Source organism: Myotis yumanensis, unplaced genomic scaffold (assembly GCF_028538775.1).
Source record: "Myotis yumanensis isolate MYYU_CA2020_CCGP unplaced genomic scaffold, mMyoYum1.0.hap1 SCAF_5, whole genome shotgun sequence".
NCBI classification, from domain to species: Eukaryota; Metazoa; Chordata; class Mammalia; order Chiroptera; family Vespertilionidae; genus Myotis; species Myotis yumanensis.
This window is the reverse complement of record NW_027223756.1, coordinates 63,415,545-63,431,452: the sequence shown is the minus strand read 5'-3', so window position 1 is coordinate 63,431,452 and position 15,908 is coordinate 63,415,545. Positions and strand designations below refer to the sequence as shown.

Here is a 15,908-nt window from a genome sequence, read left to right as displayed (position 1 = left end):
GAGTGTTTTTAGTGATCTTGTAAAATTAAAATTTAGTGGTTTTAGTGATTTGGGGGCCGATCATTAGGACTTTTCAGTTGTAAATGACAGAAAACTAACTCCAGGAATGGTGTTCGTTCCAGAATAGCTGCCTTTGATTGCCGACAAGAAGTGGTCTCTTTCCATTCTGTTGCTCACCTCTGCTTTCCTCCACATTGACTTTATCTTCAGAAAGGCTCTCACCTCATAACGGCACCAGCAACTCCAGGGTTACCATTTATCAGCTGAGCAACTAAGTGGGAACTGGCCGTCACAGCCTAGCTGGACATCATAGGGTCATGTCTGATGGGCCAGGCCTGGACCGTGGACTACCTCTGGACTGAGAGTGGAAGAAAAATGATTTCCAGAATGCCCTTGCAATGTTATGAAAGTTGGGCATAGTAGCTTAGAACATGGTAGCTTAAGTTGTTAAAAGAAAGTACAACCAGAACTTTGTTTTTTTGGTGCTGGAATTTAAGAAAACACATCTGTTACCACTGCCTGAAAAAGGAAAGGAGCAATAACGCACAGTTTGTGATTCTTTTTAAAAAAGTAGCATTACTAATTCTCTTAAGTAATTATTGCCATTTTGGAGCACTTACTGTGTGTCAGCCTCTATGTCAGTGATGGTGAACCTATGACACGCGTGTCAGAGGTGACACGCGAACTCATTTTTTTGGTTGATTTTTCTTTGTTAAATGGCATTTAAATATATAAAATAAATATCAAAAATATAAGTCTTTGTTTTACTATGGTTGCAAATATCAAAACGTTTCTATTTTTTTTTAAATATATTTTATTGATTTTTTACAGAGAAGAAGGGAGAGAGATAGAGAGCTAGAAACATCGATGAGAGAGAAACATCGATGAGAGAGAAACATCGATCAGCTGCCTCCCGCACATCTCCTACTGGGGATGTGCCCGCAACCCAGGTACATGCCCTTGACCGGAATCGAACCTGGGACCCCTCAGTCCACAGGCTGACGCTCTATCCACTGAGCCAAACCGGTTTCGGCATCAAAACGTTTCTATATGTGACACGGCACCAGAGTTAAGTTAGGGTTTTTCAAAATGCTGACACGCCGAGCTCAAAAGGTTCGCCATCACTGCTCTATGTGAAGCACTTTACATATTTCACTTAATTCCTATGGCAGGCAGCTTTGGGGGTGGGCAGTAACACTCTCATTGTGCTGATGAAGAAATGGGAGCTCAGAGAATTCAGGTTTGAATCCAGACTTGTCTGATGCTTCACTTCAGTTATTCTGTCTCTTAGTTTTACAGGTTTTTTTTTTCAGTCTCTCTGTCTGTCTAACTCAGTGGTCAGCAAACCGTGGCTCGCGAGCCACAGGTGGCTCTTTGGCCCCTTGAGTGTGGCTCTTCCACAAAATACCACGTGTGGGCACACATGTACATTGCAATTGAAACTTCGTGGCCCATGCGCAGAAGTCGGTATTTTGAGGAGGAGCCACACTCAAGGGGCCAAAGAGCCGCATGTGGCTCACGAGCCGCAGCTTGCTGAGCCGCAGTTTGCCGACCACTGGTCTAACTGTCCATCCTCTATCCCTTCAGGACAACTCCTCCTCTTCAGCATTCTCTAAGCAGGTAGCACCCTTTTTGCTTCAGGCACCCATCCAGTCCACCACCAAATCTTATCAGTTCTGCATCCTGAACATCCCTCCAGTATTTGTCTCCTTTTCTCCTGTCACTGTAGCCTTCATTATGAAGAGCCTGAACTCAATATAAACTCTATTTGGCCTTCCTGCTTCCAGTCTTACTCTGTCCCACCCTGTTTTCCTTAGAGCAAGCCAGATTGAACTTTAAAAAAGCATAGATCTGAGTTTATCAACCTTTGTTTACCTACTAGTAAGTGCTTCTGACTGCACTTAGGGCAGGATCCTGGCCTGCCTTCTCAGCCTGCCTTTCAAGTTCTTTCCTTCTCTGGCTTTTTTTTTCTCTTTCTCAATTGCATCACTTTTACATCTTACCATTTCCCTCCCTCTTACTGTGTTCTTCATTCTCACACTTTATCTCTAACTCTTCTTCAAGTTTGTGTTTAAATGTCACTTCCTTAAATCATTTAGGGACTTCCCTGCCCCTCTCCCCCACCCCTTAATCTGAAAATATGAGAAGCTTTTTAAAAATGTATCTTTATTGTTGAAAGAATTATAGATGTTCCCTCCACCACCACCCCACTAGCCCCCTCCCCAGACCTTCACTGCACTATTGCATTCTGGTTTCATTTTTTAATTCAGGAACAAACCTATGTTTAGAGCAGCTTTATCCCAGTAGCTTTTGGTCTGCTTAGGAATAAGACATGCTTCCTTTATTTGTTATTGTTTTTAGCAATTTAGATGCTGTCCAGTAATGTACTTGATTTTTAAAACTTCTTTGCCAGAGCCAGCCATAATAGATGAAAATACTAAATCTTAGGATATGTAATTTCTCCCAATTTGACCTGAGCACAGGTGGGTGGGAAAGGAAGAGAGAAGGCTCTACTGACTTGCTCTGAATGGTTCCCAGCCCAGTGACACAAAAACTTGAACATCCTAGACCTCAGGTGTGTTCCCAGAACCCAGACATCCACATTCAGCTCTCTACACATGTCCTTAGGATTTCTGGCTGCCATCTTTTCCCAAAACGGCTTTGGAAGGAGAAGCTTTCTCACCAGTGATTTATTATGTAAAGCAGCCTTCCCAACCTTTGTCATGGACATTGGCAATGTTTGTATGGCCCATTGGCGTCCACAGACAAGGCCGTCTGCCCCAGGTATGAAGGGGTCACTGTCTCTGCATACTTGTGGCCTTCTGATGTGCACACAGGCACACAGGTGGGGAAGATTATTCCAGATCATACAGATACCATAACTTCTTTCTCTTTTTTTAATCCATAGTTGGTCATGTTCGGAGTTTGACCTGAATGAGATTCGCCTGATCGTTTACCAAGACTGTGAAAGGCGAGGTAGACAAGTCTTGTTTGATTCTAAAGCTGTTCACAACATTGAAGAGGTGGCAACTCAGGTAAGAAATGTACTTTTGCTTTCATCTTTTTTGTTTGTGCTTCTAACAGTCCCTCTATGATCAATCACTTATTAATTCATAATTGTCTCTTTGGGCTCTATGGTACACAGCCATTGATAGTTCAGAAGAAACTTAAGAAAAGTTTCCCGACTTCCCCTCCATCTTCTGGGCTACATTTGTATTCTTTTGTTTTTTGCTTTTAATTCTCACTGAGGATATTTTCTCCACTGATTTCTAGGGATAGTGGAAGGGGAGAGAGAGAGAGAGAGAAACATTGATATGAGAGAGAGACATCGATTGCCTCCTGCACCTGCCCCTACTGAGGCTGGGGAACCTGCCACCAAGGTACGTGTCCTTAACCGGGAATCAAACCCATGACCCCTTGGTCAGTGGGCTGATACTCTGACTACTGAGCAAAACCAGCCAGGACTGCATTTGTATTCTTATTAATGCACAGATGAAACTGTTAGCAAGTAATTGTGACAGATGCCAAGCATTGTATTGTAAATATTACTAGAGGTGAATTTGCTGGTGAGTAGCAATCTAGTAGGATTTTAATACCAAATATGTGCAGTGTAAAAGAAAATCTGAGAACTCTAAAATTCATAAAGTGTTAGCCTGAAGGGAAAATAATTAGATCATTCTGTCAGTATTTCTCATAGACAGTGCTACAGAGCACTGGGCAAAACACAGTTAAATAGCTCTCCTCAATGTGGGGCTTCAGCATGCTAACATGCCTTGTCATCTTCACTCAAAAGGGAGTGCTTTTGACCTGTCTGGCCAAAGAAGCTTTTATTTATTTCCTTTTCTCAGTGGGAGGCAGGGTGGTGGAGTTGGTGGTGAGGGGCAGGGCACGGGAGGACCTGGGGATGGGGCAAGTGAGGGCAGAGCAGCTTTGATCCCTTGGAGCCAGAACGGGAAAGGCAAAGTGATGTGTCCAGGTGAGGAGCAGAGTCTGGCCCTCCCTGAGTCTCCTGGATGTTAGTCCAGGGTACTTGCAAGTTGTCACCATTAGGCCTTTCATTCTCTTTTCAATAGTTATTCAGCTGTTTGCAAATTAAATAAATCCATTATATTCATTCTTTACTTGCTACCTATACTGACCAAATTCTGGCAGTTTACAGAATGTGTAGCTAAAGTAAATGAATAGTTTATGTCATGCTCTTTGTCTCATCAGGGCCAAGGGGCTGTTTTCCTGCTTTTGATAAGGATCCTTTCTGCAGGAAGGAAGTGTTTGGTTAAAGGCAGTTAGCTGGGTGAATTCTGTAGTGCATTAAAGTGGAAGTCTGCCAGGTAGCTAATCATTACAGTAGTTGTTGGGCTTGTTGGGTAGGTTTGAGGGATGGGGTGGGGGGAGAATTGAAATGTCTCAGGTGATTCACCTGTAAGCTTTAATGGTGGATTTGATCAAAGTTTAGGTGAACACTTGACCCTTTGTTTGGTGGGCGGGACGTGGTTTCCCCTTGATTTCCCATATCATTTCCTGTTGCCCTGAAGACCTTGCACAGCTGGCTTAGTTGAGGGCTCCTAATGGTCATAACAGGTGGAGGAGGAAACAATTCTCACTGGTTTTCAAAAAGCAATTGGAATCTTTAGTCAGAGCAGCGCTGACACTGGCATCTGGAATATAAGCTTTTTTGGAAGCACTCGTTTAATCAAAAAGGCAATTAGATCCAGGGAGGTTTGTAATGTGCCCAAGGCTACAGGAAGTTCAGTGGGCGCTCTCTTCACTGTACCAGGTGCTATCTCCAATTATAGACTACTCAGAATGTTGTACCCCAGCCAAAGGCTCCAGCAGTTTGTGAGGCAGGTGTGGGCTTCATGTCACTTTAGGACCTCTGAGGGGCTGTGTTTCTGGCTTAAGTGGTATTAAGTAACAGTGAGATCTGAAGAGGGTGTTGAGGGAGTGTCAGATGCTCGGGAAAACCAAGTGCAACTTTGAAAGCCACCACTGCTGGAGAGGCTGTTATGGACCAGCACAGTTTATGTTTTCCTTACATTCTTTCCCCATTTCAGCCCTCCGCCCCCTTGGTAAGCACAATACCTCATGAGTTTGTATCAAGCACATGACTGCAGGCATTTGCATTAGACCACCAGTGTGACTGTCACATTGGAGATTAGATAAGCTCCAGTTGCATTCATGGTTTTCCAAGCAAAAACTGCACATGGAAAAACAAGACTCGGAATAGCAGCAACTTACCATAGAGGGCACAGGATGCTTCTGTTGGGAGTACTATCTTTGGGTGTAGAAAGAAGGGAACATTTAATAAAGATGTATCTTTATACCTTTATGTCATAAAATTAGCAGTGAACTCTGTTTAGGGAATGTATAGCAGATAACCTTCTAGTACCTCTAACCTTTAAAGGCCAAATTTCCATCACATGCTGTGCAACTCACAGGAGTTCCGGTTTCAGAGTTTTGGCTTCATCTTTCACAAACTTAACCTCATGATTTTCTTTCCGATTACCTTTAAAGGAGTTTTAAAGGAGATGTGTCATTAAATACACAAACCCAGTCTTTCCAAATTAATATTTTTGTTTTCTTAGTTCCATTTTGGAAAAAATTGGAATTTGAAGCAATCTCTTTCTCATTGGTTTTTTTTAAAAAATAAATTATGACTCTCTTTAATACTCAAAATCCTCTAATAATAAATACAGAGACCGGAGCTCATTGATGATTTTGAAACATGAATTGGAAAGTAAATAATAGTGGCATTATTTAAAGAGGATAAAGTCTTAACACATAACCCACCACCTTCTGTCCAGTACTCTTCTCCAGCATTTCCCCTCCTAAATATTATAGATTCTCAGGAACCACATTTTGTCCTCAGTAAAAAAATAAAAATAAAAGCTTCTAGTTTCTATGCACTTAGCACAACATACAGAATGTTTTAACAAAGGAGTTCCCAATGCGGAGCGTGTTGAGGAAGCCCGTTATATTTAGCCACACTCACCTTGCCTGTCTCTCCTAACCCAGAAAACAGAGGATGTCCCTGTTAAAACGTCAGCCAAGTGCTGTCAGGGAGGCAGCAGCAGCAGCAGCACCAGCAGCAGCGTCTCTTCCTACAGTTCTTCTGGGGGAGCCTCACAGTACTCGAAGGAGCAGCTTCCCAAGTACCAGGTACCCCATCCCTCTCATGTGGAGTGCCCCGGGGTGAAGTCATTTACTCTAATTTCTCCACAGGGAGTAGTGCCCGCTGGAGGGTTCCACTCCAGGAATATGAGAATCAGTGTTACAAAACGTGCTCTCTTAAATGTTTCACATCAATGCTGTTTTCATACGGTGGCTTTTATCTCCTGATAAAAACTGTGATCAAGCAGAGATAATACAACCCAATGAGGCAGAGGTAAACCCTCTGGTTTTGCTCCCTTGTTATGAGAAGCTGATTAATACACATGTGTTGCCCAGCTTTGTTATACAAACTCTAAGGATTCTGGGAATATACATGGGCCTTCTAAGAAAATAGCACTTGCCAGTAGAAGGGAGAAAAGAAAACCTTGAATAGGAGAAGAAAGGGCAAGATGTAACTTGAGTGTGAAGGACAGAGGGCTGGGAGCATCTTTTATGCTGGTGTGTGTGTGTGTGTTGTAAGTCAGTAGAGGCTAGGGATTAGGGTTATTGAGAAATATATTGGCTAACTAGATAAATGAAAAGTTTTATAAATATTAAATAGCAGAGGCTGTACATTGATGGAAGGTATATCAGTTTTTTCTTTTTTGATCCATGTAAAATTTTGTCTGTCATGTTGCTGGAAGAGCAAAGCCAAGGAAATAACTGGCAACCACACGTCTATAGAACTTTATTAATTTCCTGGTCAGGATTTGTGCCATGTATTTGCCTTTATTTCACAGTGCTCCTGGGTCTCAGAGTATAAAATATGCCCTGGCCAGTGTGGCTCAGTTGGTTGAGCATTATCTCATGCACCGAAAGTTAACTGATTGAGAATCGCACTTGGAATGTGGACCTTGTAGCCCAAGAAAAAGCAGATTATAAAAATGGAGGTCGTGTGTGGAAGTTATCAATAAAGAATATGAAAGCAAGTTGGTTTCTGTCTGTATGTAGGAAGAAGGGGTTAGTTTTAGCTATAACCAGAGAGGAGCCTAATTAAACAAAGCTGTTAGATTTATGTTTCTCTTTCCTCCTCTGCAAACACGTACAGGTAGATGTGCATATGTGTTTGTGTGTGTATATGAGTGTACTTGCGTGTATGTATGTATGCATGTGTATATTTGTAGTTAAGAAAGAATGATTGAGAAGAGGGTATTAATATTAAGGATGACTCCCATGTCTTTGCTTGGGTGGAAAGCACACTAGCAGAGACTCTGGCTGGTGGGCTGGGTCCCAGAGAGATGGTTGTTTTGTTTTAGTTAAGCTGTGCTGGGTTATATCTGTCCTGTTCGTCAACGTGTCACCAGCATTTATACTAGATGCTTAGAATCCTATATCCAGTGCATTCACTCACATATCAGATGTTCATAATATTCAAATATATGTGAATGAATGCATTTTGGATATAGGATTTGAGAGTTCAAGGAGAGGTTTGAGCCTAGAGCTAAGGATGTGGTGGATATTCCTATGTAAAGAATAATCAAAATCATAATGGTTGAGAATGCAGTAATTGAATAGGAGGGCCCTCAGGAAACAACCCTGTTCAAGGGATGATCTGGGGAAAAAGAGCTCTAAAGGAGTTACCAAGAGAGACATTGAAGAAAGCAAACTGGGAAGTGTCCATTGGAATTGACAGGGTGTCACCAGTGCAGTGTGAATAGAGGAGACTGCAGTGGGCTAACAAGCAAATGAGAATGGGCAAAGTGGAGGCAGCACAGTCCACCCTTGTGGATGACAAAGGGGACAAGAAAACTGGTCAAAAGCTAGAGGCATCAAATATTCAAAGAATATTTGTGTAAAACTTCAGAGGTACCAAACCATCTGTTATCTTTTGGAACCTGACGAACCCTACCTGCACCAGTTGGCATTATTATCCAACACTGTTCATTATTTGATTGAACAACACTGAACCCTATTTCTTTCCAGGATGTGTTCTTAGTACCAAGGAAAGAGTGACCCTGTTTCCTCCATAACATAATCTTTCTATGTAGAGTTTATCAATGGAGATAATAAAAACATTTGTTTTTCATAACAAAATTAAAAATAATCTGACAAAATACTAGGATCCTTCTGAAGATATTGTGTAATAAGAAGAAATCATGGGCATTAGTAATAATTTGAGAAAAAATAGGCTATCATCATTAAGATCATAGAATGATCAATTGCATTGTGATAAGTAATTACCCACTAAACTAAAGAGGGACCCAGAGGTTAATGAACATTATTTCTATTGCCTTGCGTATCACATTGTGCCACACGCTAACTGATTTTGGTTTCTTTCGTGTGTGGCAGTACACAAGACCAGCTTCGGATGTCAACATGCTAGGGGAAATGATGTTTGGCTCAGTTGCAATGAGTTACAAGGGCTCCACCTTAAAGATACACTATATACGGTGAGTTTGGGCTTCTTTTTCTACTGGTTGTGAGAAGTGGTATGGTGATATTGAGTCATTAATTCCAAAATGCATTTTGTTTCCTCCCCACCCCCCGTCCCCCACCCTCCACACACAGCTCTCCTCCGCAACTGATGATTAGTAAAGTCTTCTCTGCTAGAATGGGCAGCTTCTGTGGGAGCACAAATAAGTAAGTATGGAATTTTGCATATCACCTCTTCTCCCCCCCCCCCCCCCCCCCATTTTCTAGGTGGCTATTTCTGGATACAGTAATTCTTCAGGGGCCATAATGCCTTTTGAAATGAGAAGCAGGGTAAGTCCACATTAACACAGGGATCTTAAAAGTGGACATTTTCCTATACACAGTGCACATGAAAAGGCTTTTTAACTTTATCAGGTGGACTTAAAAACAAATGACCACTTCTCTGTATCTTTTGGGTCCCTCCGGTGCCCACTATGTTCTTACTACCATCACTAAGCTTCCATACCCTAGAACAGTGGTCAGCAAACTGCGGCTCTCGAGCCACATGCAGCTCTTTGGCCCCTTGAGTGTGGCTCTTCCACAAAATACCGACTTCTGCGCATGGGCCACGAAGTTTCAATCGCACTGTACGTGCGCGCCCACACGTGGTATTTTGTGGAAGAGCCACATTCAAGGGGCCAAAGAGCCGCATGTGGCTCACCAGCTGCAGTTTGCCTGCCGACCACTGCCCTAGAAAATGAACAGCAAAGGGGGAAAAAAGAGGAATCACATTAATGAGTTTATGGAACTTACCAGTCTTTTTGTCCTTTAAAACAAACTTGAAAACGTGTTTGTTAGTGTGTTTATTTGTTTAAGGAACAAAGTGCACAGAGAGTCTTTCCAGGCTGCCCAGGACCTATTTGGCAGGACAGGTTGTCCATGCTTGCATCTAATCAGCTGTCAGTGTGGCCTCTGTGCTCGGCTGGTTCTTGGGCCGTGCAGTTTTCTGATTTTCACTCAAGAGTTTTTTCTTTCTCTAATTATGTACTTCTGTGTAGATGAAAAATACTGAAATAGCTAACTTAACTCTTATTCTGGTACATTTGTTCATATATTTTGAATTTTGCTAACAGGCATATTTTATATGCTTTTATAATATAAACACTTGTTATACTTTGGTACATTTGAAAGAAAGGTTAGTTATAAATCACAGGGGCATCCTTATGAGTCAAATGAAGGCTGTTATCCTGGGAAATTAAAAATATATTCCTTTGTAGATTTGAGTACCATCGTGTAAATCTGCTTACTCTTCAACAAAGTAGTGGATTTATTTGTTCGAGCACTTAGCATTGGACTGTCATGACTTAGGCCAGTATGAGAAGTGATGTTTATTTCTTGTGAGAGATTCTTTTTCAGACCCTTGATATTACCTGAACATTTATTGCCTGAACTCCCTGTAGTAGAATATTGAGCTCAGATTTCACTAAAAATCACTGTGGTCTCATTATTCTGTATTATCTTCAAAATATTTATATTTATTTTACTTATTATAAATACAATGAATTATTAAAATTTGCTTCCCTCACATTTGTGTGTATTAGTAATCCTAAATTTTTAGATATTGCGAACTCAAACTTCTATAGGAATCATATCAATTTCTGTTGTATTCTCCTCCTGAAAAAAGTTGCTGAATTGCTCATTGATGTTAACTAAGAGTTCAAATTAATTTTGTTGTGAAGATATTTATAAAATTACCTTTGAAATGAATAATAACATCTTGAGTGTCAGTCACTGAAACAGAAGTTAGAAATTAATAGTAATATCCTATGTGTCAGCCACTGATCAAAATTTGTAGAGTTTGGCCCTGACCTGTGTGGCTCAGTTGGCTGGAGTATCGTCCCATACACTCAAAAGTCTTGGATTCGATTACTGGTCGGGGCACATGCCCGGGTTGCAGATTAGACCCCCTAGTCGGGGTGCATATGGGAGGCAACTGATTTATGTTTCTCTCTCACATCAATGTTTCTCTCTCTCTCCCCTTCCCTTTCTCTCTCTCTCTAATGAATTTTTAAACATTTATGGAGTTTGGTATCCCATGTAATGGGAAACTGTTAGGAATGCATTGTTTGGTTTTATAGGTTGGACTGCCTCCAAAAAGCTTTTCTTTTCTTTTTCTCTAGCAAGTTCCCCTAAAGTTTATTTCACATTGGTAGATGTGAGACTATTCATTTATAAAGAAAAGTCTGAGTAATTGATAAGGTGTCTATATTTGAGATTCTCTTAGAAAGCAGCTTTATTCATCTCTTGACATTTTTCTTCTCTCTCTCCCTTCCTCCCCTCCTGGGATTTAGTTTGCAAGACAGCTTTGAATACATCAACCAAGACCCCAACTTGGGAAAGCTGAACACAAATCAGAATAATTTGGGTCCTTGTCGTACTGGAAGTAACCTAGGTAAAATCAGCCCCATAAATGGGTTCTTTCTTTCTGAATACTACTGTTGTAAGTGTGTGTTTTGCTTTATTTGAGTTTATTGTGTTGTGGTTTTTTTGTGTTTTTTTTTTCTTGCATTATCTTGAATCTGTGTTTATTTTTTGTGTATACTTTGTTTGCCCTCCTCTGTGTGTTTCTGTCCCTAGGTCTGCTGCAGGCATGCAGCAGCAAGCTGCTGCAGGGGGTGGCAGAAGGAGGACCTCTCCGGCTCACCCGGAGTGCTTCTTTCTTTGCAGGTTTGTGTGGAATGCTGAGTACGGTGTGACCCACACACATATTAATAAATCCTGGGAAGGTTCCTAGAAAAAAATCCTATTTGGTACCTCTCTAGAAATCCAAGGGGCTCTTGGTGATATTCATTTCAAATGCAGCCAAGTTCATGGTGTTTTGAAAATTCCACCAGTGAACCTCTCTTGTAAATGTCTTTGTTAAACCCTAGGGTAAGCTGATTTTGGTCTGAAATGAGCCCTTAGTGTTTCTAAGAGGATTACATTTTCTAATTTTTGTAGGCCTCTTCTGCTGCTATGAACCTTTCCCCTTTGCCATGGTATCTTTTATTCATGTGTTCACCTGCATTCGTACCTGCACGGAGTTTCTTCAAAAATCACTCTAATAAAAGCATGGAAGACATATCTCTCTCTCTCTCTCTCTCTCTCTCTCTCTCTCTCATTTGAGCAGTTTAAACAAAGTTTTTAGGTTCTTTACAGGTGTAATCATCTCGGTCTCTGTGGGTAGGTAAAGTCTGAGATTTAATTGGCCTTGCTAGCTAAGTCTGTTGAATGGCTGTTGTAGTCTGGCATGATTAACAAGTGTGGGAACCTTCATCACTAACATTAAAGGTTGTGTTTATGGCAAATGGTATTCTGTTCTTCTTTGTAGCCTGAAATATGCTTAAACACTATAGTTAACTGATGCCCTAATAAAACTGACACCTTCCTACCTACTTAGAGTAAGGATAACATGTTTATATACTCTCTGTAAAATTGTGAAAATAAACAGCTTCAAAAAATAGCAAGTTTATTAATCAGGCAGGGCCCTGGGTTTCAAGCTTACTATGGCAATATGTCATCTGCTCTCTAGCTCGATAAGAATGCAGTTGCAGTTTGAATCAATCTGAAGCATTCCTAGAAGTCTGTAATATTTTAGTTTTTTCTAAAATTCATGCCAGGACATGAGTTTTTCTAAGTAACTGCAGTAGTACTGTATATGGGTGTATATGGAAAAGAAGTGGAGGAAGAAATATTTGAAAATGAATATGTGGTTTCTATCTGCCAAGAGAGTGGGTTACAAACAGAGAAACATTTTTTACATTTATGAAATGGTTTTCAAGTATTTTTCTTCCTTGAGTTGCCTATAGTTATGACTGAAACTGATTTTAAAGCATTTTGAAAATACAGTGCTATTTAAATGCTACTCCTAATGAGGAAAATGGCTAAAGCTATCTGCCTGAGAATGTTTGTTCGTTGTTTTAACTGCATCACTAGTTGATTATTCAGTTTTTTAGAGATGAACATCACTCAGAAAAGTTTATATGCTGCAGTAGGATATGAAGGCAGGTCGTTACTTGGTTCTGCTTTCTTCTTACTCTCTTTGTCTTTTTATGCATTTAATTTTGATTTCTAATCTCTATATAAATTTATGCCAATCATCAATAGCAGTAGCCTATTTTGAAATTCAAACATTATTATACTCATTGAAAAAAACAACAACTTCCTTCTTTGAAGAGCCCACTAACATGGTTTCCTTTTGCCTTTATCTTAGCACATAGCACTCCAGTTGACATGCCAAGCAGAGGGCAGAATGAAGACAGGGACAGTGGCATTGCTCGATCAGGTATTTGTATTCCCTTTTATTGGTTTATTTAATAGAGTGAACTCTTCACACTGGTGAAGTAGTTGGGAAAATAGAAGACTTGCCTCATCTTCTGGGGTTTTGTTTTGTTTGTTTTTTCTTCTCCATATTCCAAGATAGCCCCACATATCTGAAGATCTAGAACTTTGATGCTCAGCATCTAGGAGTGCTTGCACAACATGGGCTGTGTTTTTCTATTACCCAAACGAATATGAGACTAAATATATTTTGAGAAATTTATTTTTAGAGGGAAGCTTCCTTGAGCTGATTGTACTGGGAATTTGCTTGCTGAATATTGACTGTAAAATGAGGGGAAGGAAAATATGTGTGGAAGTAACTTTACCCATGACTCAGGGAGGGCCTGCCAGCTGACGTGGTCACCCTTTCTTCTATCCTAGAGTCACTCCGTCTAGATTTTATCTCAGGCACCCTTTCTCTCCTTACTTTAAGCCTGAGCTTTCCTAATACTGGTGGTAAGATCGCTTGGTTTCTGATTTAGGACACGATTCTGCTATTAATTTTGATTTGTGGTTCCAATCTGAGGTAGATTATCTACTGGAAAAGAAAGGTAGGAACCTGAAGATCTAGAATTTGGAGGACTTGGAGATGTGTGGGGCTTTGCCATACATTATACGTGGGCCTCTATCTTCCACTGAAGACTAGGAGCACCCTGCTGGTCTCACCAGTATATGTGCCCATTCACCAGTTAGGCCACCTGGTTGGTGCTTGGTGTGTAAGGACTGGATCCAGGTCTCAGGTGCCTTTCCTCCTGACCTTTCTCTCATTTCTGTTTCCAGCTTTGGCACTCAGAAAGAGCTTGGAGGAGTCCTTTGCTCTTTCTGTGTAGCTCCAGAGTCCTGCAACATACTTGGTATAGCTTTGCTCCCATGTTATTAGATGTCCTTTGTTACTGAGTCCTGCTATTTGGTTTATATATGTCATGTAATGTAAAGTGCACAGCATTTTATTTATGGTTAAGTAAAAATAGTTGAGTCATCTTGGTCTACTTAAACTATTTGGAATTCTTTGGCATGGGAGATCTGTCTCTTTCCCCTTGTCCATTCATTAATTCATTCATTCAGCCATTCATTTATATCATGGGCTCATAGATATGTATTTTATACTTTGGGTTATAACCCAATTCTACATTATTTACTTGCTTAAATTGTTCCAGCTTTGGCCATGGAAGCCATGGAGCGCTCTCAGTTGGCTCCTGTGTTACTTGAACATACCCACTTTGGGGTGTGTGTGTGTGTGTATTTTGAGCACTTCCTTACTTTCTGGCACTGCCAGATGATCCAGACTTGTCTTGTATATTTCCTATTCCAGTCCTAGAATCAGCTGTTTCTCCATGGAGCCCTGTACTTTCTTTGGAGAATAGTATTAGATTCCAAGATTTGGACACAAGATGTGCTTATTGCTACTAGAGTGTCATTTCTTATAGGCCCTCTTAGCTGAGAAGCAAAAAATAGGAGTTTATGCTGTGTATAGACATCTATAATAATAAAGGCATAATATGCTAATTAGACCGGACAGCCGAATGACCTTCCAGATGTCCTTCCGGACGACCTTCCAGACAAAGCTGGGGCTGCGAGGGCCAAGGCAAGGCGCTGTGGGCCAAGCCCAAATTTCGTGCATCAGGCCTCGAGCCCTCGGGGGATGTCCAACTGACAGCTTAGGCCCCAGGGGAGCGGGCCTAAGCCATCAGTTGGACATCCTTAGTGCTGCCTTGGAGGCGGGAGAGGCTCCTGCCACCACCGTTGCGCTCACCAGCTGTGAGCCTGGCTTCTGGCTGAGCAGCGCTCCCCCTGTGGGAGCGCACTGATCACCAGGGCGCAGCTCCTGCATTGAGTGGGATCAGGCTGAAACCAGCTCTCCGACATCCCCCAAGGGGTCCCAGATTGCAAGAGGGCACAGGCCAGGCCGAGGGACCCCACAAGTGCACAATCAGGGCTGGGGAGGGACCCAGGAGGTTGGCCAGCCAGGGAGGGACTGTGGGAGGGCTCCAGGGCGTGCCCGGCTCGTCTCGCTCAGTCCTGATTGGCCAGACCCCAACAGCAAGCTAACCTACTGGTTGGAGTGTCTGCCCCCTGGTGGTCAGTGCACGTCATAGTGAGCAGTTGAGCAGCCTTAGCATATCATTAGCATATTACGCTTTGATGGTTGAACGGATGACTGGACACTTAGCGTATTAGGCTTTTGTTATATAGGATATTGGTATATGTAACATCTGTATCTATAACTAAGTTAAACATGAGTCTACTGATATTTCTATTATTCATAACCCATTACCACGTGGATCATTCTGCCTTCTCCCCTTGCTTATTTATAGACTCCCACTCCCACAGTGAGAAGCCTGGCTCTCAATACCTGCCATCCATTTAATTGTTTCACTTCGTATGCATGTATCGCAGTGTCAGCATTGTTAACTGGTAGCCTGTGGGAAACGATTTTATTATCTGGAGTACAGTGCTCATGTGCAGTTCCTTTTCTCTTTAGTCTCACACACATCCACTTATTTCCAAAGTTACTTAGCTCAGCACCTTCGAGATAGGGGAATCTTAGCAGCCATAGGTACCAGGCCAGTAGAATCTCTGAAATCACAGCTGACACTATTCATCTTGCAAATGGCTTCCTGCATGCCACCAGAAATTCTAACTGTACAAGTCAATTCTGAAGAATAATTTAAGGTGTTTTGTTTTTTTTTCTCAATAGTCTAGTAAAGAAGTAACTTTAAAAAAGGTTTTTTGTTGTTTGTTTTTTAAATCATTATTTATAGAGAGAAACTCATCCCAGGATAAAAAGGAATTTTAAAGGAGATTTTGCAATTTTCCATGCAAAAGACACCTGAAGTCCTTTGTCCTCCCATGGCAGTCCCTTCTGTAGACATCCCCTTCTGCAGGCCACCTCCAAAGGAAGGAGTGGATGGAGGAGCTTACTTTATGTGTAGCTGCAAACTTATTCTGTGCATAATATGCTCTGGGAATACAAAGGGTCACATGGGTTTAAATTCTTAAAGGGGTTTACTTTGTTGTTAGAGAACTAAATTATTTTGGTGGTTTCCACA

General features: G+C 41.5%; 1 protein-coding gene across 4 annotated transcripts in view; it reads left to right on the top strand.

Annotated features, from left to right (window-relative positions):
- FNIP2 (folliculin interacting protein 2) overlaps positions 1-15,908 on the top strand; it is a 130,100-nt gene that overhangs the window by 60,608 nt on the left and 53,584 nt on the right. For 2 of the 4 annotated variants that reach the window (XM_070415396.1, XM_070415395.1), the window contains exons 2-8: positions 2,909-3,035; positions 6,013-6,156; positions 8,437-8,537; positions 8,656-8,727; positions 10,851-10,951; positions 11,137-11,226; positions 12,752-12,823. In XM_070415396.1, the coding sequence (XP_070271497.1) occupies positions 2,909-3,035; positions 6,013-6,156; positions 8,437-8,537; positions 8,656-8,727; positions 10,851-10,951; positions 11,137-11,226; positions 12,752-12,823 (707 nt within the window). The remainder of the gene's footprint in view (positions 1-2,908; positions 3,036-6,012; positions 6,157-8,436; positions 8,538-8,655; positions 8,728-10,850; positions 10,952-11,136; positions 11,227-12,751; positions 12,824-15,908) is intronic. The other 2 variants (XM_070415398.1, XM_070415397.1) reach the window with 1 other exon arrangement.